Source organism: Pelecanus crispus, chromosome 29 (genome assembly GCF_030463565.1).
Source record: "Pelecanus crispus isolate bPelCri1 chromosome 29, bPelCri1.pri, whole genome shotgun sequence".
Taxonomy (NCBI): domain Eukaryota; kingdom Metazoa; phylum Chordata; class Aves; order Pelecaniformes; family Pelecanidae; genus Pelecanus; species Pelecanus crispus.
The window spans coordinates 281,742-308,767 of record NC_134671.1 but is presented as its reverse complement, the minus strand read 5'-3'; the positions used below and the strand labels follow the sequence as shown (position 1 = coordinate 308,767).

The following is a 27,026-nucleotide window of genomic DNA, read 5'->3' as shown; positions in this document are numbered from 1 at the left end:
TGGCAGAGGGGACAAATGGGGCAACCGAGGGCTGGGAAGGAGCAGGAGCTTGAGCAGCGCTGAAATGTCAGAGGCATCCAGGGTCCGGGCTGATTTCCTTCATCAGAGCATGGTGGAGCGACTGCCCCGGGCTGCCTCCCGCTGGGACCCCTCGGCCACCAGGCTCGTCCCCCACCTGCCCTCCACTAGCACCCTCCCGATGCAAAAGGTCGGGCGATTCGGGAGGATGCCCCTTTCCTACGCCTCTGCTCCGAGGTACGTGGGGTCAGCTGGGGGCGTAGGGAGGGCAGTGGGATGCGCTTGTCTGTCTGTTCAGAGGTTGTCTGTCCTTTTCTTTTTCTTTTTTCCCTGCCCCCCCCCCCCATACCCACCTTGTTCTCCTGCTTTTCCTACTGGGCTGCCCATCATTTCTGTCAAGGCATCTCACACTCTCTTTCTTTGCTATTTATGCATCGCTGGATAGCGTGTGGATTTCTCTCCAGCTCATAGGCCACCACCTCTTCCTTTCTGCAGAGATGCGAAGAAAAATGTGTGCATGACATAGGAAAAATATATAGTTCGTGTTTATTTACAGATCAAGAGAAATGGAAAGTGGAAGAGAAAGCAATTTCCCTTCCATAGGGAATGGCGTGTATATAAATATCTATGAATGTATATGAGCAGGGGTAGGTAGAGAAATATGCACAGAGGTGGAAATGGTGGTCTGCAGAAAAACTCCTTTTCTGTAGGGAACTGTGTACATCTAAATGGATATATATTGCATATATAGGGATATATGTGTGTACATATATATATGCACCTACATATATATGAGTCTGTGTGAATATATACATATAAATATATATATTCTGCTATTTGCCCGAGTCATTTTTTCCATGTTATTTCCAATCACAAACTAACGTGGGTTGTAGCAAGCACTGGTATTCTGATTTTACTTTCCTGTGAGAAGATGAGGGATTCCTTTCCAAGCCCAGAATTGTATTTAAACTGACCTGAAAAAGCTCCTTTCTAGTCCCAAATGAGCAAATCTGGATTAGCAGTAAACGCATGCCTGAAGTCTGATGCTCCTGTTTAGCAGATGTTAGAAAATACAAATGCCAGAAAGATTTTAAAGCTACAAGAGAGGTTCAAGTGGAGGCTGGATATCCCCTCAGTGTTGTTCTCCAATTGCAAAGGTATCAGGATGAACACAACCCTTACTACAAATCAGGAACCCTTTGCAAACCTCCAGCATCAGGACACCAAGACTAGTTTTGCTAATATAACTCCTCCAGTACAACCTCTGGGGTTGGGATTTTTCTCCTCTTAGTTCCAGATATCTCCAAGGGAAAGATCTCAACTTGGAGATGTCAGATCAAGTGGGCTGACTTTGCAATGAGCATTTATGGATAGGATCACTTGATCTGTTTTCAAGTCCTCATTAGGAGAAGATGAATCACTTTCCAGAAATGCCTACATTTCTCTCTTGATGGGTAATGTGACCTCCCCTCCAAGTAACTAGATGACTGTCACTCACTTTTATCTCTGTTCTCCATAAAAAGAGCTTTGGTGAGCTGCTCAGGTGAAGACAACCATATTATAGGCAAACTCCAGCCAAGGAAGGTCCTCATATATTAATTATGACTCCCATTTAATGCAACACCTCCAAAGTTGCACAAAAATGTTCTTGGAAGGTGAAAAGTGTTTTTGAGATGCAGGACCCCAATCCAGAGGTTAATCTTCATGGATTTGGGAAACTCACCCCCAGATCTTGATATGGACTTTGCATCCGTGTGTATTCCCTTTCTCCTGTTGCTTTTTATGGTCCCTATTGAGCCCTGGAGCTCAACAAAGTCATCTGAGTCCCCAGCTGAGGCTTCCAGGATGAAATGGGTCTCTAAGAACAGCTCAGATGGTTACCTGGATCAGAGCCTAGAGCAGCTGTTAAACACAAGCCTGGGGACTCAGATCTTGCATTTAGCACCAGGTCAGCCAAAAAGCGATGAGACCCAGATCTCGTGTCCGTATCCCAAAAGATTTGCCCTTTTCCCACCTCCTGCCTGCAAAAAAAAAAAAGAAAAAGACAGGGAGCCCAAAATTTGGGCGGGGGGGGGGGGGGGGGGGGGGCGGGATGGGACACGGGGACAAAGGGCAGGGAGCTTCTTGCTTTCTTTTTCTTCCACCTATATGTTGTCCCCTGATGCAGAGGTCTTCGTTACCAGTTTAAAGAAACCGGACACTGCAGAAGTGACCTCGGGCAGCGGGCTGTTCCTGGAAGAGGAACGCCCACTTGGGACTGGATGCCAAGCATTCATGTTCTGCGTCCAGCCCCGGTGAAATCAGTCCTTGCCTGCAGGAGAGAGGCCATGGCGGCGGTGTTTCTGCCCGGCAATCTCCAGGATGAAGCCACTTGCTCTGTCTGCCTGGAGTTCTTCAAAGACCCCGTGTCCATTGAGTGCGGGCATAACTTCTGCCGGGCGTGCATCATCAAGAGTTGGAAGGACCTAGAGATGGACTTCCCCTGCCCACAGTGCCGAGAGGTCTTCCAACAGAAGAGCTTCAGACCCAACCGGCAGCTGGCAAACATGTCAGAGATTATCAGCCAGTTCACCCTCCGCGGGGCCAAGGGTGCTGAGGAGGATGGGCTCTGCACAAAGCATAGGGAAGCCCTGAAACTCTACTGCAAGGACGACCGGAGAACCATCTGTGTGGTGTGCGACAGGTCCCGGGAGCACCGGCCGCATGCTGTGGTACCCATCGATGAGGCATCCGAGGAGTACAAGGTACCTGTCCATCTGTCTATCCCTTCTGAGGAAGACTCCCCAGGTCTTTCTGCCTCCCAGCGGTATGCATTGTGCTGTGTATTTGTGCTTGCTCAAGTCCCCGCACGGTCACCTGGCTTTCCCATGCTCAGCCTCGTGCTCAACTGCCCTGCAAAGAGCCAGTTGCTGCTTTCTAGCTTTCTAAAGACCTGGAAACCTCCCTCCAGATATGCAAAACCCTCTCATGAATTCACATCATGTCTGCAGCTGGGGAGAGCGTGGGATTAAAGAGAGGGCAGCCAGGAGGCTGTGAGACAGAGTTTCTCCCGTGCAAGCTCTTGCAACAGCTCTGGGTTTGAGCCACGTAAGCATCATGCTGCAAACATTACCTGAGGGCACCCACCTTATCGGTAGGGTAACAGCCGACAGAGCAAACACTCACACCTATTTTAGGTCTGGGCGAGCATCCAAAGATAAATATAAGTTGATTAAAGCCAGGCCGAGTTTCGCTTGTGCCAAGAGCAAAGGTGGGGGAAGTGGTAGCAGCAGCCGATGTAAACAGTGCATGTACCCTCCCCTGGCATCCTCCATCTCCTTTCTTTGTGTTCACTGCATGCACGTGAACTTGTGGCGGTCTTTTGGGGATTGCAAATGTGGGTGTCTGGGTGAGTGTGGGCAGAGCTGAGCCAGCATGTTCACCCGGTGAGAATGTCCTGGAATTTTTCTTGCAATCCTGCTTGTCTTTGCACGGCTACAAGAACAAACTGTGCACAGGCAGAATAATGCAGCAAAAGAAAGAAAGAAAAGCCAGTAATATCTTCTTTCTTTGTTCCTAGGAGAAAATCCAGGGACGCTTGGATTTCCTGAAAAAGGAGAGGCAAGAGCTACTAGAGTTTAAAGTGAACGATGATAAGAAAACCCAGGAGCTCTTGGTGCGTTGCCACAATGCAGTGCTCTGGGGTGGTGGGGACATGGGTCCAGGTTGGGACATGTGGAGGAGAATGAAGATAACAGCTGTTTGTGGAATAACTGCCCATGGCCTTTGCTCTCTCATCCCCACCCCTGCCTTTGTCCAGGCGTGCCACATGCAATATCCCCTCACCCCTCCCCAACTGAAGGCACCCAGTCTCACAAGCAAGCCAGCAAGCAGCTGCAATGATACGGGCAGCTGTTCCAAGTTCACCTTGTGGCCTCTCTCCACCCCAAAATCATTGCACCAGCTTAAAACCCTTTTTACTGCATTTCATTCCCAGAAAACCATTGAGAATGAGAGGCAGAAGCTGCTCTTGGAGTTTGAGAGGCTGCGGCAGTTCCTGCATGACCAGGAACACATCCTCCTGGGGCAGCTGGAGAAGATGGAAAAGAACATTGCTAAGAGGCAGAATGAGAACATCACCGACCTCTCCAAGGAGATCACGCTCCTCAACAAGCTCATCACAGAGCTGGAGGAGAAAATCCAGCAGCCCATGCTTGAGTTCCTCAAGGTGAGACATTTGCTACGACATGAGCCTTCAGGTCTGAGTCATGACCCTTCTTGATCCTTTTTTAATGTGTTTCTGGACCCTGCAGAGGTGTTTTGAGGATAAATGTCCTCTTTTTGCCCTCACCTTTAATGAGCAGATGGTGCTTGGCAGTGTCCGAATGCCCTGAGCTCTCCTATGCCAGCAATAACACACAGCAACTTTCTCTGGCTCAGGAACATCCTGAAACAGAGGTGTGCTCTTCATATTTAAAAGCTTCTGATAATTTTTTCTTCCACAAATTTGACTGGACCTTTCTAGCACACGTAAATTCCTGTTTAAAGGCATTCAAAGCTGAATTAGACCTTGCATGATGAGCAACTGCAGCAGTACTGGCTAGATCCTTGAACCAAGCAACTCCTTTTGCAAATCCAGGTCTTGATGGGTTTGCAACGCTGAAGGTTTGTGGCATGCCAAGTCACAGATGTCCGCTCCTCCAGCTTAAAGGAGCTGGTGAGGGGTCAGGATGGAGTTGAGCATAGGAGGCACATGGAGCCAGGCTCAGCAGGACACGGCTCCTTGCCAATTTTTGCAGCGGAGTCCTGGCTGCAGAAGGTTGGCCAGGACCTGAAAGCAGAGCCAGATTTTCAAGTCAAAATGAGCTATTAACCAAGCTGGAAAGTATGAGGGAGAGAGCAGATGGAGTCCAGATATTGATTGCATTGCAAAGAAAGAAGCTGGAGTCAATCCAGCCCTCCCTGTTACCCAAACTCTCCTTTGCAAATGAAGTGGGGTTTGAAAAATAAAACCGAGCTGCCCATCCACAAAATCAAGCAGTCCTGTCCTCTACTGAATGGCAAAAGGTGAATGGGTGACCTTCTTTTAATTGACGATGTTTTGATTAAACAAAGTAGATTGAGCTTCTGGTCCACACAGATCCTGCAGAGTTAAATTCCCTCCCAGGCAGCACTGAAAGCACTGTAAATATTTGCACATGGTTTCAGTACTTGGCTATGGGTGAAAACTCATTTCATGTGATCTTTGCTCAGCCCTCACCAATGCACGTAAAAATGATCCTGTAACAATAGGCGATATTTTTTTAAAAGGCCACGTTGGAAATCCTTAGTCAGCTCCAGAGTCCTTTTCCATTCCCTGGGAGATGGGTATGGCTTTGCGTTGCCTTTGAATCACATCCAACGTACTTGCCACGGTTTACACCCTTCTTTACATTATTTTAAAGGCATCAGAAAGGGGAAATAGTGGCATGAACTGGACTAAGCATGGGTTTCATCTCAGTGAATTTTCACCATGTAGCAACTAGTTATTGAGGGCTTTTTAACCTATGATTTACCTCCATAATTTACCCTTCCTGAGGGCAAATAATTTCCACTGTCAGGACGTGCCTCCCAGGGTGGGATGAATCACCCGTTGGAGGCACCTCAAACTCTTCTTGGTGGTGACTAGACCATGGAAGTCCAGATATCATGGAGACATAGATGCACAAGCTTAATGCCAGCTTTCAGGGTGGCCAAGTTATGGTAGATGATGTCCTTTTGGCTCTTAGGCTGGTGGATACTTGCAGGTGTCTTTCTGTATCTCAAGACTTCACACAGGGCAGGTTGATAGGACCTTCTCAGAAGTGGGAGACCAGCAGGGAGATCCTTAGAGCATCTCAAAGGCTGCCAGATGCCTACACCTGGGTTCACAACAACAACGGTCAAATAATGGAACAGGAAATAGAGAGGTTTTTGTAGTAACCACCCTAGAAGATACTCCCAACTCACCTGGGCAAGGCCCTGGCCAAGCTGGCATGCTTTGTGTGACGAGTTGGATGAGAGACCTCCAAAGGCACCTTCCAACCTAAACCACATAATTATTCTACAGGCATAAACCTGGAGTATTGTACATAGGAGCGTTTGGGAGGCTTGGTCACCCCCTGAAGCAGCTGGGTCTTTAGTTGCTGCAGGCATTTGGGTGGGATTTGGTGGGACTGTGGCCTTCCAAAGCTGAAAGCAAACATTTAAGGCATGGATCCATGCCTGCTTGTTGCAGCCATAAGGGATGGATGTCCTGGTTGGGTTCGATGAAGGGGAATTGCTCTCCTGCTGTCTGAGCCAGGGGAGACGTAGCGCATGTTACACAGGGATTTCACTCGGTCTCTCTTTTTTCTTTCTAGGATGTAATGAACATCATAAGCAGGTATGGAGCACTGCTTCTCTTCTTTCACACTTCCCACCCCCCACCAACACTGTTTAAAGGTCAGTGTTTGCAGTCCAGATGCCCAGGGAGGCACCGGGGTAGACAGAGCTTGCCTCCTACTCAGCACAAGCCCTGGGTCTCTTCCAGCTTCTTGGAAAACTTAGCATTATCACAAAGTCTTTTCCTACCCTGCAGTTTCCTCAAAGGTCAAGTGAGACCAGAAACCCCAAGTCATCTTATTTGCCTGATATGCAATTCACCCAGGGCAATGGTTTAGGCACCACTTAAGCCCTGAAAATGAAATTTAAGCTGCAACAGGAGCAGCTGAGTGAGGGCAACCCAGCACAGACACCCTTTCCAGCCGAGGGGTTTTTCAAAGTTGACATGTAAATCCTGGTGTCCTCAGCCCAGGCAGGTTGAAATCTATATGTGATCCTTGCAATGTGATGTTGAGCACTTGGACAGACTGCTGGAGGGATGCGGTGGGAGCACTGCACACTGCCAACTGCAAATGAAAAAGAAAGGGAGGGGAATAGCAATGATTTTCTTACTGGTTTTACTTTTTTCTTTGCAGAAGTGATGACGTGAAGTGCCAGAAGCCTGTGGCGGTGTGCACGGATATGAAAATGCACATCTGCAATTTCTCCCTCAAGACTGTCGTCCTTGAGAAAGTCTTAAAGAAATTCAGAGGTACGTGGAAACGAAACCAGGGGGTTTAAAATAGGCCTGGCCTTTAGCAGGCATCGGAGAAAAGGGATGTGGAGTGCTGGGGATGCTGCAGATGTCTTGAGGTCCCTTAGCACATGCCTGGCCAGCAGTACCAAAATAGGAGAATAAATTATGTTGGAAAGGACTTCTGGAGATGTGCATGAATAGGAGGAGACTCACCCTGCCAGGCTGCCAGTGAAGGAGATGCAGGATTTTTTTAAAGAGGGAAACCCCTGAATCTGGCACATCGATTTTAGTGCAATAAAGCCTGCAATTTTCACATCTTAAATAGTTTGAGGCTGGGATAGCCAAGCTTTGCATTTAAAAACCAACCCCTTGCAGCAATGCAGCAAAGCCACAAGATGGTGCTGAGGGATTTGGAAAGTAAGCAAGCACCAGAAAGCAGATCTGGAAGAGAAAAATCTCTAAATACAAACTATGCCCTGGAGGAATAATAGGCTTAAAGTATTGTACTAAAAGTTTGAAACTCATAACACAACGAGAAGAACAAAATATGGCAGGGCACAATAAATAAGGCTTAAATAAATCCTGCGTTCTTTTGATGTTGAGAAGCTTTTTTTTTTTTTAAGGCTTTTTTTGCTAAAAATTAAAGAATATTTACCAGGAATTTCCCCTGTTGTTTGTCCCCATTGCACAAGCTGGTGGGAGCTGGCATTGCTCCATCCTCAGCTCTTGTTGCCTGTTGAGTCCCACGTTGGCAAAGACGGCACTTTGGCAATGTGGTGTGGGTGTAAACGTCCCCATAAAGGAGATTTTGTGGTTCCCTCTGGCTCTCTAGGTGTTGCCATTTACTTGCCTGTTTCTTCTTTTCAGAAAACCTGCAAGATGAACTGGGAAGAGGTGAAAAAGGTAAAAGGAAAATATTTAAGATGTAGCACCCTGAAGCAAAGACTTTAAATTGTGGTTGTAATTTGCAAAGCTGGTTTTGCAAAGCCAAAGAGAGGGGGAAAAAAAAGAAAAAAGGGCACTCTAGCTTTCTTCTTCTTCTTTTTTTTTTTTTTTTTAATTTCTTCTCTCTCAATGATTTCCAGATCCAGCCTGCTCAGTTCGAGAGTCAAAAGATGATTTTTCTAGCTGACGCCGGGGATCTGACAGCTAAGCTAGGTCCTTTCTGTCTGTTTATACTTAACAAAACTACAGTGAGGAACAGAAAGAACAGATATTTGAACCCAAAACCGGATTCATACCCTTTCAAGCCACAACCTGCTTTAAGTCTGCCAGATTTGCTCTGTGCCCCGTGGTCAGGCTCCTATTTCCCTCAGGGTTTGGGATGGAGGGTGTGAGCGCTCCATAATCTGCTCCAGTGCAAAGTCAGATGACTTAAATTCTGCGGAAAGCTGTTGAAATCATGGCTGTGGGCAGGCAGTTGCTTTCAGACCATGCCATGCTGGAGAAGACACGCTCACCAGCTCTCCTGGGTTGGCAAAGGAGCAAGTTCACATGAGAGGTCATGAATTTGCAACCGGCAAAACCAGCCCAGACTGACTCTTTCAATGCTGGACGAGCCTCTGCTTTGCTTCACCAGCAGCGGTGAGGACAGGGGAATGCCAGTGAGCCGGGAAACCACAGTGATGGGCTCTGCAGTCGTTCTCACACTAGCCTGATCCCTCCGACCTTGCACTCTGGTGGGTGCAAGGCATGGGCAGATGCTGTTAAAATCTGCCCCCATCCTCCAGCTCCCTTGATGTGAAGGTTACATAGCCATGCCTGGAGCAGCCAGAGTTACCTCAGCAAAGCCAAGCCCTCTTTTTGAAGAGAAGGCTTATTCTTGCTTTTAAGGTGGTGGTCTTCAGCATGGGGCTTGCAAACCCCTTGGGGAAGGCAGAGGAGGACAAGCCATGGGTTGGATCCTTTCCAAGGACCATCCAGCTTAGAGGGACCAGACTCTGCTCACAAAGATCCCCAGACACCTCTGGAAAATGCCAAGGGGTTGGCAAAGCAAAAGAAGAAAGGCTGATGATCACCGTTTAAAAGCAAAATGGCAAAATGACCCTCACTGCATGTCCATGGTGGTGTGTGTGCATGTGTAGAGGTATAACTCAGCTGGTGTGCTATACCAGCAAACCCTCTGAAAGCAGACTGGGCCACAGCGTATGCTGCAGAGAGCTGAGGGATCAAGGGGTGAAGAAGGGACCAGCCAAAACCTTGTAGCAGTTGTTGAATCATTCTCTTCTGACTGCCTTAGTTCGCCTTTTCCAAGAGCTTTGAATGCTCTTATTTTTGGCTGGTCTTTTTGTTTGTTTGTTTTTTTAATATGATGCCTGAGCTCCTGGCATCTTTTCTTTTTTTTTTTTTTTAAATCAAGCCAAATTGTCATTCACAGCTGAGTTGAAGCTCAGACCCAAATCCTAATGACTCCAGCAGCTGGAGATGCAAGAGGAAGGAAGGAAAACACCTTTTAAAGAAAAGATTGGCATCATGGAATTTTGTTCATTCAATCCATTTCCCCTAACTTTTGCTAATGGACACTCTGAAAGCACCTATCTCTTGGTCTGATATAATAACGCAAAATGCAGGAGAGATTATTTTAAAGCCAATCTCCCAGTTTTGGGGAGGAACCTGGTGCTTAAGTTTTGAAGGAAAAAAGGACTTACCCTTTCCTGTGGTTGCTATCACTTTTCCGACCGCTGTGAAACACCATGAAGCTTTCGATCCCATCATGGGTCTTTTTGGATTCCATATGCAATTTTCAGGCCCGAATCTATGGATTTTGAAAGACCATAAAGACCTTTAGCAAAATAAACTCTGGTGCAGCATCCAACACGTTTCAGCTCCTAAGGTCCCATCTTAGATTGCCCCAAAGGGTCTCATTCATTCATGGCAACTTTGCTGACTACAACCACAATTTGAGGTCGCTAACGCGCTTGCTGTTTCCTTTGATCCTGATTTTGGAAGGGGAAAAGATGTTAGTATCAAACTTCATCTACACGCATGTTTCTTTTGGGCTGTCCAGATGCGATCTGGTATGTAAAGATGCCCTTAGGTCATGGCTTTCTATGAGGACTTGTCATCGTGGGGTAGTTTGGGGACAGACAGTCAGCAATTTATGATCTGAGGGGTGTGCATACCCCATCTTGTGTGTTGTACATTAGATAAACCAGAAATAAAAACAAGAAACAAAAATTATCAGTTTCCTGGGGGAAAAAAAGTCTTGATCTAAGGTCCATTTTTACTGTATACAATTGCTAATCATTTGCATGTGGTTTTATTGTGTTCTTTGCTCCTAATGTCCTTATGTTGTTGTTATGCCATTTCTTAGCAGCAGCAGCATGAGTTTTGCCCTCCCAAGAAGGGAATTGGGGTGTCAGTGTAGGAAGACATATGAGTCCCCCCCGGTCAGTGTTTGAGGGGTGTTAGCTGGTGCCATTGCTGCAGGATCATGAGCTGATCAAAGAGCCAAAGACCACAATGCAGTTGTAGGTCTCCCTCTAGGACATCTTGAACCAGATCTTGGTCCTCATTTACTATGATTTGCTTTGCCATGTTGTTCTTCACCCTCAGCTGGTGGGGCTTCACCCCTAGTGAGGCTGCGAAAAGGTGAGCTAGATGCTCATCCTATATCTTTAACTGGGACCTTCCTCACCCACCTCCAAGTTTCTCACACACATAGCTTGTCCCTGTGTGCTGGTAGAGAGAAGCAGCGTATTTGTTAACATCTAAAATTACTCCTCTTAAAATTAGCACCAAGCCTCCAAGCTTCCTGCAGAGTCAATGGTGAGAGGAGGCATCTCAAGAACCTCAAAGCCAAGTCAATGTCTGAACTTGGTGAACTTGGCTTTCCTTCACCACAGACTGTCCAGGGAGATGAAGAGGAGCAGTTATTGAGATTGGGATGTGGTTATTGAGGTTGGGATGTGTTCAGCAACTGATAAAAACATCCCCAGCTTGGGCTTTTAATTGTTAAAGTTCTTATTGACTTACTATCACTGTCACTGCTGTCATCAACAGAGGACCTGACCCTGGACCCAGATTCAGCAAACCACCTCCTCATCCTCTCTGCAGACCTCAAGAGCGTAAGGATGGGCTGTAGGAAACAGGAGCTGCCTGACAACCCCAAGAGATTCGACACGAACTCACGGGTGCTGGCTACCACGGGCTTCAAGTCAGGAAGACATTACTGGGAAGTGGAGGTGGGGGCCTCGGACGGTTGGGCCTTCGGGGTGGCCAAGGAGTCCGTCAGGAGGAAAGGCCTCACGCAGTTTTCACCCGAAGAAGGGATCTGGGCAGTGCAGCAAAACGGAGGTCGCTACTGGGCGGTCACCTCGCCCCAACGCACGCCACTGTGCCTCAACCAGAAACTCAATAAGGTCAGGGTGTACCTGGACTATGAAGGGGAAGAAGTCTCCTTCTACAATGCTGACAACATGCAGCACATCTTCACCTTCAATGTCGCCTTTCAGGAGAAGGTCTTCCCTCTCTTTTCGGTCTGTTCCACTGTTACCTACATCAAACTGTGTCCCTGAGACTTCTCATGGGCTTCGCTGAGGACCTGTCTCCATGATCTTCACTGGATGGTGCCTGGACAGCAGCGATGAGCACGAGACTCTCGAATCAACCATGCAACCTGGTTTGTTGGTACATGGGCAGGCAGATAGCTGATAGATGGGTAACCAGGTAGTCAGGGAAAAATATCACAAGAAGGGTCTTCAGATCAGCTTATAACAGCGAACAGCTATTGAAATCATCAGCAATCCCCAGAAGGTTGTGGTCACCATCTTAAACCCATCTCTGAATTAACCCACCTCTTCAGCAAGAAGGAAACCACTGGTGATTGCTTTGTGGCTCCAAGTCTGATAAAGGACGGGTATTTTTCTTTTCTTGTGTGGCTCTAAGGATCAATATTAGAGCTGGTGGGGAGTTTTGGAATCGACCCTCCACCCCTTTAGAAGTGTCAATGACTTAAAAATGAAACTTTTAGTGGGTAAATGTCCTGTGGGAAAGGTAGAGAGAGTAACACTGAACAGGATACTTTGGACATCCATCCAAAGCTGGAATAGGCAAAGCTCCTTTCTGTTTGATCAAGTGAAATCAAATTAGGAAGTTTTGCTCCTCCTGAAGTGAATTTAATGGGGATTTTCCATTGTTTTATTATGCTGTTGCTCCCAACAAACTGTAGCCACCACCTCTGTGCCAAAAGTGGAAATCCTGCCCAGGTGCCTTCACTCCTACAAGATTTAGGAGGAGGTAATTAGGCTTATTAACTGCTCCTGGGGAGTGACTGAATTTCAGTGAGTCAGGATGCTCAGTGAGAATGCTTGCACTCTTGTGGTGGGCTGTGTGAGTGGTTATAAGGGTCTCAGCTGGGGTTTCTGGCTCTTTCTCTCTTGCTGGGAAGAAAGGTCCCCAATGAAGGATGGATGTCTGGTTACTTATTCCAGCTGGTGCTCCTAAAATCTGGGATAATAATTGTACTCCAAAGGCTATTTTTGTGATGTTGAGATGGTGGTCTGAGCTGTCCCAGGTGATCTAAGCCACATGGCCACCAAGATCTGACCTGTCTTGGAGTCAAGCTGGGGTTGAAGAGATGCTGTGGGTTTTTGGTTGCCCTCTCTATCAGCTCATGTAAGTGCTCTGTGCTTCAGTTCTCTGCCCATGGCTCCTCTGGGCAGGAGGGAGGTATTGCTGCTACTCTGGAAAAGACTGAAAGGTGGGGTTTTTTTTTGTGAAGCAACAAATGTTAATGTTGCTCAGGTGTGTTTGTCCTACTGGATGTAAGCAAGAACCATGTTTCTGAATTTTGGTGCTCCTGTGTAACTCCTCCTGAGATCCCCTCTATGCAGATAATGTTGTTTTCAAAATAACCCCTCAAGGTTGTCCTGCTTTGCCAATAGTAATGTAGACTGTGGGTGCTGAATCTTGTATTTCCTCAGGCTCTCTTTACTGCTCGGTTCTCAGCAAAATCACCCATTTACCTTTGTCTTCTGTTTTCTTTTTCTGGAAATTCTCACTCTTTGCCAAGACAGCAAATGTTTAACATGTGGCTTGCTTTGTTCACTGTTGCTTTTCCCAAAACTAAGCAGCCTTTAAAAAATAAGAAGTGTATTGTTGTCTGAAGCAATGAAAAATATGGTTTCTGGTTTTGGGCATTGCTGGTTGGCTTTTTAACCTTTTCTAGAAAACGTTAAACCTCTTTAGGAAATATGGGGGAGGGGAAAAGCTTATTTTTAATTAAGAACAACATTTCCTGGCCAGCTCTAAGATGAGAAAAAGACATTTCTGTGCATAGCTGATCTTCATATGTGCTCAAACCTACTGGCAAAACCCTGCTCAACTCCAATGTCAAGAAATTGTGGGTTGAACAAGTGTATTTCCTGTGTTTTAGGGTTTTTTAAACCCCTTCTGTGCAGTAAATTCATGTCACAGCAGCAGAATAAAATGAAAACATTGTAGTCCTCTCCTAGGGCACGCAGATCCTGCATGTGCAGATGGGTGGTTGCCCTAAACACCTTCAATTGCTTCCACCAGCTTGTGCCCTTGGTTGTGAAGACATGTGGTCTATCAAAGGCCACCTTAAGCTTGTGCAAAGGGTGAGATCAAAACCCAAACAGACCAGAAGCAGAATGAATCCATAAGAAAAACATCTTTATGTTGCTAACTCAGTGAAGAGGTGCTTTTTTTTTCCATGTTTACAGGTGTATCTTCCCATGCATCATTGAAGGTTTTCTCTGTGCACAGCTGAGCCCTTAGCTCTGTCCTAAATAATGGAAATCTGTCCGGTAGCTACTGGAGATGAAGCACAATCCATCTCCTATGAGATGTATTAATGCAGGATCAGGTGAACTTAAGATGCCATTAGTCATAAAAAGAGCTGGGGGTGACTGGTTTAGGCATGAACATCTCAATTTTCAGCTGGTGGGTTGTTTCCTACCCTGAGAGTCTACTTTTTTTTTGTTTTTTAAATGAGTTTGGCTTTAAATCCACATTATTTAAAGCTGAAGCAACTCTTATAAAGGTCAAGCTGTGAACAGGTGAGCAAATGCCTGAATTTTCTAAGCTCCATCCATTGCTGAAGCTATGCCACTGTAGAAATTGTATAAATAAACAAAAATCCCAAGCATAAGAAAGGCATTATTGGGAGACATGGTATTTCTTATGTTGTGACTTGGTGTTCCTCTTGTTTGTATGTGAGAAATGGTATTTCTGGAAACCATGGGAAACAAAAAACATCGCCTGAGTGGATTTGAAACCTCCCAGATTGTTCCTAGCCCATGTGCTGGAAATAAAATGTGAAGGTGCTACCTGTGCTCATCTTCTGTTTATTATTCCCAACTGCTAATGGGCTGGAGAACACCAGAATTGTGGTTTGAAGGATTGTCCTGCTCGGAATTTAAGTCTAAAGAAAGAATTTAAGTGAAAGCATATATATATATATAAAATATATATAGGCATGAAGGCATATATATTGGGGTGGTTTTTTTTTTTTTTCCCCCACATCTGTTTATTTAAGCACAAACCCAACATTTTGGCATATTCCTCAAATCAGAGCTGCAATAAAAAGCTGAAGATAAAGACCAAGCCAACATTTGCCTTTAGACAACCTTAGAGGGGAGAAATGGGCATCACCACCTGGGTTATTCCGGCAGCAACATGGAGCTTTCCTTGCTGCCTGACTTTGGCCAAACTGGAAAAAAAAAAAAAAAAAAAAAAGATGTTGGAGGCGCCAAGGGCTGAGCCCTGACTCTTGTAGTGGTTCAGTGTAGGGGCTGAACCCCAACTTTTGGTGTTATAGGGGAGCGGGGTGCACGATGGTGGTTTCTGGTTGCGCCATGCTCCTTGCTGCTGCTGTCTGTGTTTAGTGGAGCTGTCCCAGGCTGGTGCCTAGGACATGTTTTGGGGGGCGATGGAGATTTGGGGCAATGCAGCCAGTTTTAGGGTTCCCCCCGGTGACTATCACAGAACCGTATTTTTTTCTCCCTAAAAGCACTATTGTATTCCTTCACGCTGGGACCAGGGAGGGCCACAAGCAGCAACCAGGGGGGATCAGGAGTGGGGTGGACCCACTCCCAGCACCGACACAACACCAGAAAATCTCTTTTAACATGGCTCGTTGGTCTAGGGGTATGATTCTCGCTTTGGGTGCGAGAGGTCCCGGGTTCAAATCCCGGACGAGCCCCAGTTCTATTCTTCCACCTCTTATTTTCCCTGGTTGGTGTTGAGGTGGTTTGGTTATTTTTTTTTAAATAATATTTTTTTTAAATAAATATTTCAACCATTTAATTATTTTTCCCTTCCTTCCACAGCTTTTTGAAGTCCTGTTCCAGCTGCAACGCTTTTGGCAGCTCACTAGGAAAACCCATGGTAGGGAGAAAAAAACACCCCAGGTTTCAGAACCTTTTTTGCTGTTACGTGGCTCAGACAGGCGCCTGAGTTTCCCTGTTATTTGTAAATCAACCCTTCCCTGCTAATATCTTTTGTTACCCTCCCAAACCACACAAAGAAGAGGCCATTGCTGCACACAGCCTCCCCGGGCCTCTGCTTTTGCATAAATCTCACGGTTTGTGCACAGCGGTGTAAATTCAGCATTTCCCATTGCACAAAAGCTCTGGATTACACAGGAACGCTCCAGATCTTGCCCTCATGGGCTGTTACCTCTCCTCTGCTGATCTTGGCTCCATCCCTATAGAAAAACAAACAAACAAAATTATTAATAGCAACCATGAATAAGCAGCTCCTGCTGTGTGTAACTCTAGAAAGAAAAACTGTTCAGGAGCTGGGGTGAATCAAGGTCGGAACAAGAGGTGTGTAAGCGAGAGAAATAAGAGAGAATTACTTCTTTCCCCCAGAGAAACACAGAAAACTCTGGTTCATTTTAACAGCTTTGCCAAAGAAGGATGAGCAAGAGGTGCTGTGAGCTGCATTATAATCCTCTCTTCTTCCCCAAAGAAATATACTATTAATTATTTCCCAAGTTATCTATATATAAAGAATATGAAGTTACTCAAGCAAAAGTGCAGAAAAATAATGAAGGGCAGTCCAGTGCCTGTGTATGGCTGTGTGCACACCCTCATCACCACCAGCCTTGGCAGGAAGGTGGGAACAGCACAGAAATAATACAATTATGGCCAGAAATAATGCAAAAAAATCACATTACCAAGGCTTTTTCTGCCCCTTGAAGCTGCTGAACCTCCATTGCACCCTGCAGCAGGGAGTTCGCCAGCTCAGCCAAATCCTGCAGCTCCTTTTGGCTGCTCCAGCTGCTGATTTCTCATCCTGAGCAGCAAAAAGTAATTTTTTCCCCCACTGAGCGTGATGTTATGGGTCTTGTTTTAGAGACCTGAGCGTCGCTGGTCCGTGCACAAGCTGTGTGCATGCACAGGAGCTTACAGACGCATTTTTCCCTCCAAAACTGCCAAGTGGGGGGAAACACATGGAAAAACCAGGTCCAAAATGCCCTTAATGCCCTGGGCCGGGTGTTGGGGTGCAGGAGACCATGGAGTGTGGGGGGGCTGCCCCCCACATGTGGGTTTCTGTAGTGTAGTGGTTATCACGTTTGCCTAACACGCGAAAGGTCCCTGGTTCGAAACCAGGCAGAAACACCTCCCTTTTTTCCCCCTTTTCCTGGTGGGTAAAAAGCAATTCAACTGGTGCAAAAGGAAAAAAAAAAAAAAAAAAAAAAGCCCCTCATTTTTTTTGACCAAAACGCTGTTCACCACCACCCCCCCCAAAGATGATGGGGATGAAAGGGGATCAGTAGGAGGGCTAATGAATGCCTGGATTTTAAATGCTCCTAGTTTGCGTCGCGAGAAGGAAAAAAGAAGGGGAAATACGAATGGGAATGGAGAGAAAAAAAGGAGGAAAAAAACCTTCCTGGCAGCGGTGGGATTCGAACCCACGCCCCCGAAGAGACTGGAGCCTTAATCCAGCGCCTTAGACCGCTCGGCCACACTACCCTGGTGGTAGCAGTGCTGCTGGTGCCTTCCTCCACTGTCTTCATCTTCATCCTTATCCCCATCCCATTCCTCATTCCCATCCCCATCCCATTCCTCGTCCCAAAGCTCCTGTGTGCCTGGCTGAGGACAGACACAACCCACACTGACAGCAATCAGAGCTCAACCCTGCACTTTCCTTGGTGACGTTTTCTTGGAAAACTTCTTTGCTGGGTTGTTTGAAAACCTGTAACTGCAAGAACCAAGAAATCGCTGGACATTTGCAATTTCTCAGTCCCTCAGCCCTTTCAGCTGTTTACCACAGTCAACCCATCAGGGAGGTTTTTCTTCCTCGTTCTTGCAAAATTCAGCTGCTAAGTACATTACCATTACACTGATCTGGAGAAAATTCATTTCCAGCAGTACCACCACTGTAACCTCATCTTCATCTGTTTGTTCTGTTCTACCTCTTGGCTTCTAAGGACAGCCACACATCAAAGTAACTCACAGAAATGCTGATGGAGTAAGAAATATTGAGCTACATATAGATGCATGTTTTTCCAGGATGCTTTCCCGGGAGCTAAGGTCAACGAGCTTGGGATCTCACGCCAGGAAGCCCATGATTTGCAGTCCACATGCTGTGCAGATGAGTTTCAGCCTTTCTCATTCATTCCCACACTTCCAAAACTGCCCCTTGTGCTTACCCTGGCTACCAGGCTCTTCTTAGCCCTTTTACCTTACACATAACTGTGTGTTACACACCATGGAAAAGGGCCCCTTCTTACCCCTAACACAGCAAGGCAGCCAACTCTTGGGCTCCATGGAGGACCGTGGCTTCAAACCCGCACCTACCCCGAGCCCCAGCTTTGAAAGCTCCTGCAAAAGTCTTACAGGCATTTCCCCAGAGACAGAGGGAAGGGAGCAGAGTAAAAAAAAAAACCAGACTAACCAATCCCACGAGCGCAACAGTCACACACACAAAAAACCCCTCATCATTTTCCTACACCCTGGAGCTTGCTATTTCCCTTCAGAAAGGCCTCTCCCTTTCTCTCTCCCCTTCCTTTTCCCTCACACCCTTTCCCCTCCCTCCCTCTGTCCTGATCCCCGTCCCATTTCTCTCTCACTCCGCTCTCCCGCTGCCTTTTCTCTCTCTCTGCCCCCCTGCCCGTGTCTGTCTGTCCCTCTGTCCTCCTTCCTGCCCTTCTCCTTCTCTCTCTGTCCCTCTGCTTAGCGCTATTTCCCTTCCTGCACCTCCCCGGCCCCCTTCCCCTCCATCTCTTTCCCGCTCTATCCCTGTGCCGGCTCCTTAACAGGATTTTTCCTTCCTCCACTCCCTGCCCAGCTCCTACCCTGTTCTCCTCGTCCCTCTGTCCCTCTCCGGCCACCCCACCGCCCTGCCCCACCCCGCTCTACCGCTCCTTCTCCCGACTCCACCGGGGCTCTGGGGCCGGGACAGCCCCGAGAAGGCGGCCATGAGCCTGAGGGGCCGAGCTGGGGGACGGTGTCCCCTCAGGGTCAAAAAGTGGGAGGGGCGCCCCGCGGCATGCTGGGAGTTGTAGTCCTGGGACACGGGGCCGCCGGGCGGCCGCCTTTGTTCCCAGGGCATGCTGGGAGTTGTAGTCCTGGGGAAAGGGGGCTGCCGGGCAGCCATGTTGGCTCCCAGGGCATGCCGGGAGCTGTGCCTTCCCGCCATTTTGCGGTCGGGAAGCGCAGCCTCTGCTGCAGCTGCGGCCCGGCTGAGGTGAGGGCTGGGGCTGCCCGTGAGGCGAGCGAGGCCCTTGGGTGGGCGTTGGGGTGTGTCCTGCCCGTTGACCCCCCGGGGTGGTGGTAGGGGAGCTTCAGGCTGGAGCCGGGCCCGGCCGAGGCAGCCCCAGAAGTTACCTGAGGAGATGGAGACAGAGCCCCCCCGGGCACAGGTACCGGGCACCCTGTGTCCCAGAGCCCCCCTGAACCACCACAGCTTGTTTAATTACTACAATAATAGGAGTAGAGTGTTTTTCTCTTAAGTCTTACAGTGCTTTCGCTACAACTGCCCTGTTGAGGGACTGGGAATATTCAGCTGCCGTGGAAAACTACCAGCCAGATGATTCTTGTTCACGCCTTGTTTCCCTTGCTAGAAAACACTTCATTTTAAAATACATCCTTGCCATCAGCAAGATCCAGGCAGTCGGGATTGTTTCCTGTGGGGAGCAGGGGTGGCAGAGCTGAACACTTCTCCCTGCAAGTGCTCAGCCAGGGGTTTCGCAGGTACCGTCAGCCCTACTAGGAGTTTGCCATCCTCGCTACGCCGCTGCTTTGGCAGCCGCTTTGGGACAGGAGGGGACAAATGTCCTGGCTTCCCAGCTGGAGTCTGGCAAGTTCACTGGGTGAGGTATGGACCTTAACGTGTAATGCAAACCCAGAGTCCTGCAGGAGTGAAAAAAAGAGTGTAGTATTCTCTGGGGGTTTTTTTTGTGGGTTTTTTGGGTGGGGTTTTTTTTAGATCTCTGGGATTCATATGACCTTTAATAGCCAGTTGGTGGGATTTAAGCCTACATTTAAAGTTAAGCACGTGCAACTACTACCCTGAGGTGCAGCTGGAATCCACTTCTGAGCTCCTGTTTCCACCACACTGGAGAGAGCAAATCTTTTTTTTTTTTGGTGATGAAAGCAACTCAGGCAGTTGCACTGAAGTGCAGCACCTTTTTTAACCTCAGGCCTAAAGCAGCACCGGTCCTACTGCATAACACATCCTTCCCCAGGCTTTCAAAAAATGGAAAGGATACATCAAACCGACCCCACAAAGATATCCTGCGCTTTTTTTATCTCACCTGGCAGATAAATCTCTCACTGATACCCACAAATAGCAGAGCTGTTGCATGTAAATGTAATATATAGACAGTGAGATCTTCCTTTCTTTTAAGTCCCCCCCCAGGCCATGTCTCTCCTTTATTTTTTGGCATTAAGTAAGCATTTGGATTAAGTAAGCACCCCACTTTTAAGTTTCTGATGTTGACCTATCATGGTGTCAGGAACCTGAGGTGTGGCACCAGCATTGGGCTTCTGGCCTGCAGACCCGCTAGCGGTGTCCTTGCTCATCCAGGGAAGTTGTTATTGAGTGTGTTTTTTCTCATGGCATGGCTTGCCTGTGATATGTTAGGGCGTAAGGCAAAGACAACTGCTGTTTGCAGGTGAATGTGACTGTTGCAACATCTACACTCACAGCTACAGAGCTAAGTGGGCAACAGCGTTCCTGTCCAAATGTGTAAGATTCCCAATATTTTCACATTTCTGTGTCAGGAGAAAAGCATCTGGGCCAAAAAGCTTTTTAGCGAGGCAAAGGGTGGAAAAAAGGCACTTCCTAGAATAGCCAATATCCTGATAGAGATGCAATTTTTGTTTTTAGAAAGAAGCTTCATTCTGCACCCAGGTGAAAGTTAGTTGAACGTGGTACCTGCTGGCCTTCTTTCTGCTTGGTTCTTCCTCAGTTCTTTCTTTTTTCTGATTGAAAAATGACAGCGATGAACAAGCCAGCCAGCTGAGTTTCTAACCAGACCAATCCTAACAAAGTACGTCATTCCCAAATGGTGAGATGGTTGTAAGCTCCATCCATAGTAAAAACTGTTGAGAAGTCACAAATCATCTCCCATTCTGCAAGTCAAATTCTTGACTATTTTCTCACTACTGTAGATTTAACTGTAAATTGCTTTAAAATAACACTTAAAATTCACAATTTTTCATACCAGTAAGTTCTTGGTGCCATAAGAGAAACGTTGCAATGCTGAGGCTGCACAGGGTGGTCTTGCCCAGGGGTGTAAATCAGAAGTGAAAAAATCTCTCAGTGCAACTGAGGGTAAGCCGGGAAGAGGAAAGAGGAGAAGAAATGAGGTGCTGAGGACAGTCTTATTACGGCAGGAAATGAGATGTATGCAATGGCACTATCTGTGCATCCACTCTCTCCAGTAATTATTTTAACGCTTGGATCGGGTTCAGCCTGGCAGAAGTTAGAAGTCCTGGTGATAATAAATTTCCTGGGAGTGTGTGGAGAGCAGCTGAGTACAAGAAACAAGCTCGAATTAGTGCTTCTGTCAAGCCAAGGCAACAGCATGAACCTTTTAAAGATAACGGAAATTGATAGGAAAAGTATGGTTGTTCTAACCACAAAATAATTGGTACGTACAGCGTCTAACATTAATCAGAGGTGTCGTTTGCAACAAAAATAACTGACACAAGCTAAACAGTATAAAATGCAGTTCCCCTGGTGTCTGGGAAGGATCTGGTATCTCTTCTTAAAGTACCTGCACATGTTGTGTCCCTGTCTGCACTTATGTTCCATGCTAAGTAGCAATTTGTGCTCGATCAAGCACCGCTATTCTGCAGTCTCAGGTCTTTGACTGCACTGTGAAATAAAATATAGTGTTAAGTTTTTGTTGCTAACCCTCTTTTGACATATCAGTGGGCAAATGAAAGCCCTTCCAAAAAGTCTTAGCCTGTTGTACTGATCCTAGGAAAGATTTTCCTTGTGAAAAATTATTCAGGATCACTATTTCACAGACCACCCTTTTACATGTCTCTGGGGAAAGCAGATACTGTTCATTGTCCAGGTGTGCTGGGACTCATCTGCATGCTCTTAGGTACCAGGAGTCTTTCTGTATGATGGATCACAAATTTAGCATGTTGAAGTTTGATATCGAAACTGAAGAGTTAGGTAATACAAACATAATTGTTTTCCTGACAGATCTCTTCAAGCAAATCACAGCCTGTGTTCCCGGGAGCTGTCAAACAAACCAAGTCTGCGTTGTTTCAGTTTGCTGAGGTGTAATGGCTGAAATATGGTGGGAGAGGATGGGAGGAAGCAAGGAACCAGTAAGAGTTGTCACTGAATGGCTAAGCACCCTGTCTGGTAAGGGATTCCCATCTGTAGACGTTTACCTTCATGATAGCATTGTGTTAAGAAAATCAGGGTGGGGGCGGAATAACCATTGATTGGATGAGATGATAGCCGGTTCTACCAGCTGTAGCATGCACAAAAGATACTGGGCTTGGGAACATTACCTGGCCTTCCCTACCAAAGGACCACTGCAGATTTTTTTTTTTTCCAAATGACATTTTAATTTACATCTAGAAAAACAGCAAATAAAAGACTTTCTGAAATGACACTAAGCACTGCCTATGGAAGAGGCTGCAGCAGTGCAAAATGGCAACTGCCCTAGAGGCGGGAATCCTTTGAAAACTAAACTTGCAGGTCAAAGGAAGTTTATCACAACAGCTATGAGGATATGTAGCAGCATTGTTTGGTGATTTATAAAGCCTATAAATTACCCTTAAGTGTGTAAGTTCTTCTCCTTTCTCCATTTATTGAACATTTGGAGTTCTTAAAGATGGCTTTTAAGAATTTCTTCTCCCACGTGCTTAATGTGCCTCTCTGAATTGATTTTCCACACCTATACTCTTGCCCATTTGGGGGATTCTGGTACTGCTTACAGAATCAGTTATGCTCACTGTATATTCAGGGTGTGTCTGAGAAGACCGGGATTGGAGCTGGTGCTATCGTGGAGGAGCGTAACGAGATGAGAAGATACCCAGTTCGTCATTCCGTGTACTCCAGAGGACTGACTACCTACAACGTGCTTCCTTCTGTTAAATGGTAAGCTAATTGTGTGCTGTGTGGTTTTAGCTTGGCTAGGATGGGCCTTGATGTGTTTCTTAGGAGGTTCAAGCAAGAAAAAAACAATTTACTGATTCAGGTGCCATAAAATCCCTGAATACAAACAGTCCTCTAAAAGATACAATAGAGTTAATATCTCTAATCATGAAGATGTTTGCCTGTGTGCCATCTTTTTTTAAAGTTACAAGTTAAATTGGAAAGTTCTGAGAAAATGAGTGGAATTGAGCAGGATGAAACCGCGTGCTGAAGCCAAGCTTTTAAACCCAGTAAAAGACATAAGCTGGAGAACATTTCCTGTGAATTTTATTGCAAAGTCTTGCAGAAGTGAATCTGCTAACTGAGTTTCAAAAATCTTAGCCATCTTACATTTTAATTAAACAGCAATTTTAGGTATCTGCAGAGTTGAACGGGATACAAATTGCCTTTACTACAGCATTTTCAAATTGTCTTTTAAAACCTGACTTAGCCACACTTTCAAAATTTCACAGAACCTAAAATTATTTCCTCTCCTAAATGAGCAAACAACAAACCTGAAAACTGTCATAGGGATGTGGCGGTGCATTTTGTTGCAAACCACTACGCTGAGCCAGCTCATTTGGCACGTTGGAGTGCGTGTGTGAATTATCAAATGTTAGGTGGAAGAGGTGCTTCGAAAGTTAATTAGAAACTGGGGAGGACAGTTTTAAAGTCAGGGTTAACGCATTTTTTCTTGTAAAAAATATTCAGGTGTGTGCAGTCTGGAGGGGGTTGTGTTTTTGGGTTGTGTTTTCAGTGTCTGGAAATAAGGGACAGAAATCAAGAAGATTGTACCTTGATTTCATTTAGGTTGTTCCAGGAGGAAGTACTGAGAATGCTACAGAAGTTCTTTAAGCTTTCTCCCCGCCCGCCGCTATTAAAGCTGCTTGTGCTCTTTCAAATATAAGGGCTTTCATTTGCACGGGGTGTCTTTGTCAAGTTGGGCAAAAATCCCGTGCCTTACTGTGCCACTTCTTGCTGCATTTAGTAAGCTAAAATATGGTAAGCAATGTGCAGTAGGCTGCTGTCAGCAATGTACAGTGCGACAAAAGAAAAGAGGGAGGGAGACAAAGCAGTTATTTAGCCAGCAGCTAAGTAGACCTGTGAAGAAATGTGAGGTGTGCTGTGGTCTGATGTGCCTGGAGACTTTTGGCAGCCACCCCAGCTCAGTTTTGGTTCTGGCTGGATGATCTTCATCATTTCCCTTTCTCTTCGCCGCCTTTGTGGCATGGTAAGAGTGCCTCTTTGTGAAACAGGGATCCCATTGAGTAGATTTGGCATTTAAAATGGACACCTTTACCCCAGGAGTACAAGTCCCCTGTCACTCAGAAACAGCTCATTATATGTAGGCGTAGCATGGGATTCTTTCTTTCCTTACAGCCTCGGTTAGCCTTTCATCCGTTTGTCTGTCCCAAGTGCTATAGTTGTCAATTAAAGCTGTTGAGGATATGGCTAATGAGGCCTGCCCAGTGGCTTGCCACAACACGCGATGAAAATCTCAGGACTAAGACTTTGTTGGGTCCTGCCGGCGTGCAGGCAAGTGCACTGGTCTTCCAAGACGATGTGACATTTTCATCAGAGTTTGTTTTTTCTTTTTTCATTTTGGAGTGTTGCCAAGTTACGCTCTTGGCTTTCCCGTTCTGCTCTGATCTTGCAGATACTTGGGCCTTCTTTTGTCCTTCTCATTTGTACCTTTATGGAAAGCCATTACGCAGGCCCGCGATTTCTGAGCAGTGGTCTGCGTTCCTTAGGCGTTTGACTACTGCGACCCTGGGACAGCAGAAAGGCTGGTAACACTTAGTCAGGGACACCAGAATTTTTTTAGACGTCCTCTTACAGGATGGCAGCAGGCTTTGAGTAGTGCTGTTCTGGAGCAAGGCTGTTGCTGAGTCCAGCCTGACTTTTTGGAAGTCAGCGTTAAAAGTTGTGACTGTGAAGCTTGCGAAACCATAATTTGGGGGAAGGACAGGTGCTTGTCCACAGGAATACAGAGTTTGTGCTGCAGCTGGTGGAAAAAGTGAAGCTGAGTCTGTCAGCATGATGTTTCCATGATCTGTCTCTCAGTGATTGCTCAAATGGATTCCTACAAGCCTAATTTAATATACAAAGTGAATGTTAAAGGCTCTGATTGAAACTGAGAAAAGCACGGCAGACACGCTAAGCACATTCTCCTTATCTCTAGCTCTTGTAGTACATTAGTGCTATTGATTTTTTCCAATTTTGGAGATCTCTGCAATGTTAGATTGTAATTGGATAAATAAAATACGAGAGATTCAGCTTAACTTTTCGGATAGCAGTTCAGGACTTGGTTTGGAGCATCCCAAATAAACTGTGTTCGTTATCACCTTGAGGGTGTCTTAGGTTTGCAAGGTTATTTGGCAGACATCCGTGCTGTGCCGCTGTAATTCCAAGCCGCAGATGCTGTGCACCGGAGGGGACTGGACCGCTGTCTCCGTGCTGCTGGCATGGCAGGGGTCTGGTGTGTGGGAGCCTGACTGCTTCAGCACACCGCATTTCTCTGCTCTTCCATCTCTGTGTGGATTAATTAACTTCATCTTCCCCCCTCCGCCTTCCCTGTGTTTTCCTTTTTGATATTTCACAGTATTTCGCATGTGGTGATAAACTAAAATGCAGAAGCGGGTTAAATTATTTTTTAAAAAACTTCTGCGAATTTCTAAGTTTCTCAAAACAGTTGGAGCAGCCACTCTGCAAGTCTGAAGCGTGGGAGGCTGTCGCTGGTCAGCTCTGCTGAGTCTCTTGCTGTGCCTAAATGCGCGCTTTTGTCTTTAGCCCTCGGCGCGGAGGCACGAGAGGGAAGCGGGGCAGTGGTGGGGGTGCGCGCCTCACCTCCACAAAACAAGGGGACCGCTTCTGTCGCAGAGGGCTAACGGCACTAACAAGGCTTGGCTGTAAGCGGCGTTTGGAGCCTTGAGCTGTAATGGTCAGAGCTTGGGAGATGCTGTGAAAAGCTGTAGCTTCCAGGCAGGAGACATAAAGATAGCATCGTTAACCTATTTTCTTTCCTTTATGGCAATGATGGGTTGATTTCTTTGTGGGCCTGTGTTGGTTGAGAGCAATGAAAAGTGAGTTTGGGGGATAGAGGGAGCTAGAAGGTTGTAAACGCTTCAGTTCCCCAGTCTCTAGAACTCCACCTCGCTCTAAGGAAGCAAGTATAAGGAACCTGCAAGCCTGATCAGAGATTATGGTCTACATCCTTAATACCAGAACATTTTCTTCTCTGTACTAATGGCCAATCCTGAGCCTGATGCTTTTAATTTCTTTAGAAAAAGATAATTTCTTTGCACCTAGCTCAAAACTTCTTTACTGAAAGAGTGGTCAAGCATTGGAACAGGCTGCCCAGAGAGGTGGGGGAGTCCCCATCCCTGGAGGGGTTCAAAAAACGGGCAGAGGTGGCACCTGGGGACATGGTTTAGTGGGCATGGGGGTGTTGGCCTGATGATCTTAGAGCTCCTTTCCAACCTTAACGATTCTATTCTAGTTTTCCTTTCATTCAAAAATAATCCAGCCACCAAGCCAGGAAACATGAAATTATTCCTCTCCCCTTAATTGGTTTAGTGGTGCACTTGGTAGTGTTAGGTTAACGGTTGGACTGGATGATCTTCAAGGTCTTTGCCAACCTAAACAATTCGATGATTTGATGATTCTATAAGATGGCGCTCGTTACGTTAACCATATTACCAGGGGTCAGGAGCAGGGGGTACCGGTCAGAAGTGCGATTGTTAATTGCTTTTCTGAGTGCTGGGATGGCAGCAATTCAGGGCCCAAATGCCAGGTTAGGCTTGAGGCCACTATTTGGGGTGAAAAAACCCGATTTTGGGGTTTCCCCCTGGTGACCACCATAGAGAGGGATATTAGTGTGTTGGCTCCATAGCTCAGGGGTTAGAGCACTGGTCTTGTAAACCAGGGGTCGCGAGTTCAAATCTCGCTGGGGCCTCAAACCTTTCACTTTGCTTTTTGGTTTTTCTCCCCAAAAGCACTCTCGTTTTCCTCCACCCTGGGACTGGGCGGGGCCGCTGGTGGCGGGCAGGGGGGAGCAGGGGCTGGGGCGGACCCGATCCCAGCACCGACACCCACACCGGGAAAATGATTTTTATCACGGCTCGTTGGTCTAGGGGTATGATTCTCGCTTTGGGTGCGAGAGGTCCCGGGTTCAAATCCCGGACGAGCCCTAATTTCATTTTTCCCTCTGCCTTCCGCCTCTATTTCCCTGCCTTCCGCCTCTATTTTCAGTGTTTGGTTTTTGTTTTGGTTTGGTTTTTAATAATAATTTTTAAAATAAATATTTTAGCCATTTTAATTAATTATTTTTCCCTTCCCTCTGTAGCTTTTTGACGTCCCGTTCCAGCTG

The 27,026-nt window shown here is 46.6% G+C and overlaps 2 protein-coding genes and 5 non-coding genes across 7 annotated transcripts in view; 6 read left to right on the top strand and 1 right to left on the bottom strand.

Moving 5' to 3' along the window:
- The window catches only part of LOC104027533 (uncharacterized), a 347,867-nt gene that overhangs the window by 290,704 nt on the left and 30,137 nt on the right, over positions 1–27,026 (top strand).
- Positions 65–11,592, top strand: TRIM7 (tripartite motif containing 7). The gene is made up of 8 exons (XM_009493272.2): positions 65–255; positions 2,336–2,762; positions 3,578–3,673; positions 3,995–4,225; positions 6,378–6,400; positions 6,975–7,090; positions 7,943–7,978; positions 11,078–11,592. Exons 1-8 carry the CDS (start codon positions 65–67, stop codon positions 11,590–11,592), a joined length of 1,635 nt encoding a protein of 544 aa, XP_009491547.2.
- On the top strand, positions 15,171–15,242 carry TRNAP-UGG (transfer RNA proline (anticodon UGG)). Its single transcript has one exon. It is a non-coding gene; the product is annotated as a tRNA-Pro (tRNA).
- On the top strand, positions 16,593–16,665 carry TRNAV-AAC (transfer RNA valine (anticodon AAC)). The gene has a single exon. It is a non-coding gene; the product is annotated as a tRNA-Val (tRNA).
- On the bottom strand, positions 16,938–17,019 carry TRNAL-AAG (transfer RNA leucine (anticodon AAG)). Its single transcript has one exon. It is a non-coding gene; the product is annotated as a tRNA-Leu (tRNA).
- On the top strand, positions 26,540–26,612 carry TRNAT-UGU (transfer RNA threonine (anticodon UGU)). Its single transcript has one exon. It is a non-coding gene; the product is annotated as a tRNA-Thr (tRNA).
- TRNAP-UGG (transfer RNA proline (anticodon UGG)) lies at positions 26,776–26,847 on the top strand. The gene has a single exon. It is a non-coding gene; the product is annotated as a tRNA-Pro (tRNA).